The following is a 6,200-nucleotide window of genomic DNA, read 5'->3' on the forward strand; positions in this document are numbered from 1 at the left end:
TGAGTGACTGATTTTGGGGTAAGAATGTGAGTACTGATTATATCAGTTTTATTGGTCAGGCCAGCATCATAACTTATAAAGTGTTAGAGGCCTCCCTGGTTCTCTGAGGGACCAAGGACAACCTGAGCTGGGTTAGGCGATCTAATGAATAGGTTTTTAGAAGCTCAAGACATAGCTAATTAAGAGGTGGCCCAACAGCCCTTCCCCAAACTGACAGGTGAAGTTCTGCACATACACCAGAAAGACCCCTTTCCCCTTCATTTATTAACCAAATTCTGCTACAAAGGTAGGCTTTCATTCCCTGGGATGCCCTAGGACAAAGAAAATGCATAAAGGAGCAGACTGGATAGCATCCCTGACCCAGATCCCAGACACAGGAACATGCAGTAATTCTCTCCAATCTATAGGAATCAATACAGTATATGAAAAAGAAATTCTTACACTAACATCCAATCAATGCATGCAATTTTCTTAAACCAAAGACCTTTGTGTGCTAAAAAAAGTTTTAAATTACAAAGTGAAAGATGGGTTTACGATTAACTTTTAAGAATTTAAGGTGGTCGTGACTCCTTTGATATGTCACATTAATATTTTCATAGCCTCTTAAAACATTTTGTTGTGGGGTGTAATGGTGAACTTCTGGGTTCGGGAAGGATACCTTTTGCAAGAACACAAGACTCTGAAACAGCTTAAAAGTAAAAAAGAGATTTATTAGTAATGTAGAATTTTTGGCCAGCAAAACAGCATGAGTGGAACAACCTGGGGGGTTGCTCCCAGAATGCCTCAGTTCTGGGGTATTTATACTCTTTACAACAGTGAGGACATGATGTGTCATGGTGTGGATGTGATTCTAGAGCGGTAAACACTCAGGTATTCGGTGGGGGGTTTGGTCATCTGACTGGGGTCTGCCTGAAGATCCTTATAGTTTAGGGAATAGATGGATGCCTGAGATACAGCCCAGTGGTATCAAAAGGTGTAGCCTGGAGGTGCATCTATATCCGTCTCAATCTAAAGGATGATCCAAAGATGATAATCTCAGGGTCTTATAGAAGTTATCAGATGTTCTTGGGTTAGGAGTCACGAGGATAGAAAGGAACAAAGGAATTTCCCTCTGCAGTTTGCCTAGGTTTTGGGGGGTACAATGCCCCTGCCAATTTCACACATAATTATTCATGATCCCTCAGTTGTTAAGAACATCTTTTAAATTTTGACATTTGATAAATCAAAGACTTCTTGAGCAGCTTCAAAACATCAGGAATTTACCAAAACCTTTTAAGACCAGTTCCTTACCAGCTTTATTATAAAGTTTAAAACATTTGTCACGGGATCCTAGAACCTCAAAATAGGAGAGAATCCCAAAGTCTTCTAACCCAAAATCTTAAAATTATGAATCCTGTCTATATAATCTTCCTCTTCCACTTAGCTTTTGCATAATTATCATTCCCAATGACTCTCCCTTTCCCCTAGTCCTTCAACCCATTTTTTTTTTTTTTGGTGGGGGTGGAAGGGATTTCCTTGAACATTCTCAAATCGACCTTGGAACGAAGACATTTTAATAACTATTTGAATGTAGTTCAATTTTCAACACAATTGGTTTCTTTTGTAACCATGTTTTGTTTTAAGACTTTCTGAGAAGGGTTCCATGTATCAGACTGCCAAAGGGAACCTCTGTTAGGGCATTACTTGGCACACTGCTTCACAGACTAATAATAATAACTTGCATTTTCAGAGTGTTCTAAGGTTTGCAAAGCATGTCCACTTGTTATCTTCCTGTATCCTCCACAGCTCTGGGAAGTGGGACCTATTTCTCTTATATAGTTTCACCTGGGAAACAAGGGGATGGGAGTAAAAACCTGAGATCTTTTCAGCTCCAAATCTATCATCTTGTGATTTCCTCTGAAAACAACACAGGTGAATGGAGAATTCTTTTTTTTTTTTTTAAACCCTTACTTTTGGTTTTAAAATCAATACTGTAAGACAGGAGGTCCTAGGTTCAAATTAGGCCTCAGACACTTCCCAGCTGTGTGATCCTGGGCAAGTCACTTGACCCCCCCCCCCCCCATTGCCCACCCTTACCTCTCTTCCACCTAGGAGCCAATACACAGAAGCTAAGGGTTTAAAAAAATAAATAAAATAAAATCAATACTGTATGTTGGCTCCAAGGCGGAAGAGCAGCAAGAACTAGGCAATGTTGGGGGTTAAGACTTGGCCAGGGTCATCACACAGCTTGATTCAATGGTTAGAGCTCTGGGCCTGTGGTGAGGAAGACCTGAGCTCAAATCCATTACTATCTGGGTCACTCTGAGCAAGTTGCTTAAACCTCGGTTTGCCTCAGTTTCCTCATCTGTAAAATGGGGATAATTATAAGACCTGTCTCCCAACTTTATTGTGAAGCTCAAATGAAATAATCACCGTGAAATTCCTGGTATGTGGCAAGCGCTATGCAAATGTTAGCCATTTATTATTATTATTATTATTATCATTATCATTATTATTACTATTATTACCATTGTGGCAGCGGAGTTGCTGGAGTACGAAAGGAACTATTAGCACCACACGGATTCACGCAACAAAGTCAAGTCAAAAGAAATCCCCGCCCATTGAGGTCTAGAGATAGTCTCTCCCTTCCGGCTTCCGCTCCCAGCATGCAGTGCGCCAGTTCACCGGAAGTGCGGCAACCGGCGGAAGTTTTTTTCCCCCGTGGGCTCCGAGGTCTAGGTGAGTTTTATCACTCTCTCAGTTCCCCCTTTGCCGAGCTCTGGTGGTTGCGTCCTGGGACTGCGAATGTCCGCACCTGGAGGTTTCTAGGGAGGGAGGCAGCTCCCGTTCGTCTAGCCTACGGAGGACTCTGTGCCTACAACTCCGAGGCCGCTCATTTGACCAAGGGCAAAATGAGTTCCAGAAGAGAAGGACCCTCAGGTCACGTGGCCCTTGGCCTAAGGAGCGTTTTGGGGACGTAGAGGTCGAGAGGTGTCCACGGAGTTTACCACTTTACCCTACGACCGCGTATCTCGTGTCTGCGGTGACCCACGTGCCAGGAGCTCCCTTGTCTAATGTTGGCAAACGCGTTACCCAGAAGTGGTTAAGTGTAAAGTAGTATGGGAAAGAAGCCACTTCCAATGTGTATATGTATGTGTACAACTACTAGGCTGCGGGCGTGTCCTGTGCCTGCTCCTTCCTAATCAATAACATATAAAAAGGGGGGGGGGCGGAGAACTACAGTTCTGCCACATAATGGACGGGGTTAAAGGATTGACTTGGCACACTCTCAGAACTCCACGGGTCATTGGGCCATCCCTTCGAACTCGTGGAGAGCAGGGTATCCCCTAGGACGGGGACTGTTTCTGCTTTTCTCTATTCCTCAATGCCTGGGGGTAGCAGGTGTTTAATAAGCAGGCAGCTGGGTGGTACCGAGCCAGAGAGCACTGAGCCTGGAGTCAGGAAGACTCATCTTACTAGGCTGTGTGATGTTGGGCAAGTCACTTAACTCTGTTTATTTTAGTTTTTTCAGCTGTCAAATGAGCTAGAGAAGGAAATTATAAGACCTGTCTCCCAACTTTATTGTGAAACTCAAATGAAATAATCATAAAAGCCCGGTGTCTTTGCTAAGAAAACCTCAAATGATTGGGAGCAGCTAGGTGGCTCATTGGATAGAGAGCTAGGCTTGGAGACCTGGTTCAAATCTGGCCTGAGACACTTCCTAACTTTGTGACACTGGGCAAGTCACTTAACCCCTATTGCTTAGCTCTTATCCCTCTTCTGTTATGGAATCAATATTCTAAGACTGAAGGGAAGGGTTTTGTTTTTTATTTTTTTATTCAAAGATATTTTATTTTCTCAATCACATGTAATAGTAATTTTCAACATATATTTTCCAAAGTCAAAAGATGCAAATTGTTTCCCTCCTTTTCCCTCTTTTAGCAATGATAAGCAGTTTGATATGGTTATACATATATTATCATGCAAATTATACTTCCATATTGTTCATTGTAAGAGAAAACACATACAACATTCTCAAAAACATTTGTAAATAAACTAATGTAGAAAGTAGCCTGCTTTGATCTACATCTGATTCCAACAGTTCTTTCTCTGGAGGTGGATCATATTCTGTCATAAATTGGAAGATAAAGAGTTTCTAAAAAAAAAGAAAAAGAAAATCCCAAATGGGGTCATGAAGAGTCAGACCCAACTGAACAACAACTCGTTGACTTGGTTGGATGCCTGGGTCCAGAAGTGGGAAGAATGTCTGCTGAAGTTGGAGGCAGCTTGTGTCAGCCCTTAAATGCTCAGCAGAGGAGTTTAAATTTTATTCTAGAGGCAATAGGAAGTCATAGGAATTGGTTGTGGAGGGTCACATGGGCAGATAGGCTTTCAAGGGCAATTAAATATAATTTAATTTTGTTAAACATTTCCCAGTTGTATGTAAATTTAAAAAATTTTGAGTTCCAGATTTTCTCCTTCCTGTTCCTCCACCCCAGAGAAGGCAAGCAATACCACACTTGTGAAGTCATGCAGAACATTTCCCTATTAGCCATGTTGCAAAATAAAACACCAAAAACCCCAAGAAAAATCAAGTAAAAATAAGTATGCTTCATTCTGCACCCCGTTCACTAAGTTCCTGTGGAGATGGACAGCATTTTCATCAAGGATCCTTTGGACTAGTACATTTATTCTGCAGTAGAATGGATTGGAGTAGAGAGACCAATTAGGAGGCTATAGCAATAATCCAGGGAAAAGAGGAATGTACTCTGAACTAAGGTGGTCTTTTAGAGGAGAGATGGGAAGGTAGACATGACAAGATAGCATCTTATTGATTTCATGGGGGAAATTGAGAAAGCGGGGCTATTCTCAAGATTATGAACCTGAGCTACTGAAAGTACAGTGGAAAGTGCTAAATTTGGAATCAGAGGTACCAAGTTTGAGTTCTAGTTATGCTTCTCATCCAAAAAATGAAAGGGTTAGAAGAGATATACTAGAATAGAAACCTTTCTAATGTCTAAATCTGTGATCAAGCAAACAATTAGACGTTTATTTTCAGTGCATTATGTGCCAGGCAATGCACTGAACATCCTCACATGCCATTCTTAACCCCTCTTCCTCCCTCCCTAAGCCCCCCAAGCTGGAAGTGACCATCTTCTCACCCTGTCATTTAACTACTTTGTATCTTTGGGTTCGTGTTCTCTCTCTCTCTCTCTCTCTCTCTCTCTCTCTCTCTCTCTCTCTCTCATATATCTTTGGCTCTACCACTAGAATGTAAACTTTTTACTATGGATCATTTCATTCTTTGTACTTCTATACCCAGCATGTAGCATAGCAATGGCACAATAGAAGCAATTTCAGAAATATACTTGACTACTTGTATTACCATTCCCTCTTGTAGGACTCTCTTGTCTACTTCATTATATCTGCAGTTCTTATCAAAATTCTCATTGATGAACTACTTTAAAAAATTTTGAGTGTGGGGTAAATAATTCTTTGCTTGGGGGCAGCTGGGTAGCTCAGTGGATTGAGAGTCAGGCCTAGAGCCGGGAGGTCCTAGGTTCAAATCTGGTCTCAGGCACTTCCCAGCTGTGTGATCCTGGGCAAGTCACTTGACCCCCATTGCCTTGGAGCCAATACACAGTATTGACTCCACGACGGAAGGTAAGGGTTTAAAAATAATAATAATAATAATTCTTTGTTTCTAACTATAAATTAGAGTGTTGGCCATCAAAGGTGATCTTAATATTCCCCATTTACTGGTGCTTCTTAAAATAAGAGCAAAATGTGGATTGTTAGTTACTTTTTTTGGGGGCTGTGACTTGGTTTTCAGAATGGCCTGGTTTTCAGATAGTTTGTTATGTTAATTTGATAGTAAAGTTTCTAGTTTGGGAAATTTTTTTTGTTACTTCTAGGTAAAAATGGCAAAAAGCTTGAGGAGCAAGTGGAAAAGGAAGATGCGGGCAGAAAAGAGAAAGAAGAATGCACCGAAGGAACTTAGTCGGCTAAAAAGCATCCTGAAAATAGATGGGGATGTTCTAATGGAAGAGGTAAAAGAGATCGCCACCGTGGTGGCACCTGGAAAAATCCAAGAGAAAACAGACAATGTGGACAAAGACCAAGAGGGTAAGCTTATGTGTGCAGTTGTTCTCTCTCTCTCTCTCTCTCTCTCTCTCTCTCTCTCTCTCTCTCTCTCTCTCTCTCTCTCTCTCTCTCTCTCT

At 41.5% G+C, this 6,200-nt stretch overlaps 1 protein-coding gene across 1 annotated transcript in view; it reads left to right on the top strand.

Annotated features, from left to right (window-relative positions):
* The first annotated feature begins 2,632 nt into the window (after nucleotides 1–2,632).
* LLPH (LLP homolog, long-term synaptic facilitation factor) overlaps nucleotides 2,633–6,200 on the top strand; it is a 5,534-nt gene continuing 1,966 nt past the window's right edge. Inside the window, exons 1-2 of the mRNA XM_044677955.1 lie at nucleotides 2,633–2,718; nucleotides 5,895–6,105. Of these exons, the coding sequence (XP_044533890.1) occupies nucleotides 5,901–6,105 (205 nt within the window). The 5' untranslated portion in view covers nucleotides 2,633–2,718; nucleotides 5,895–5,900. The remainder of the gene's footprint in view (nucleotides 2,719–5,894; nucleotides 6,106–6,200) is intronic.

Source organism: Gracilinanus agilis, chromosome 5, assembly GCF_016433145.1.
Source record: "Gracilinanus agilis isolate LMUSP501 chromosome 5, AgileGrace, whole genome shotgun sequence".
NCBI lineage: Eukaryota > Metazoa > Chordata > Mammalia > Didelphimorphia > Didelphidae > Gracilinanus > Gracilinanus agilis.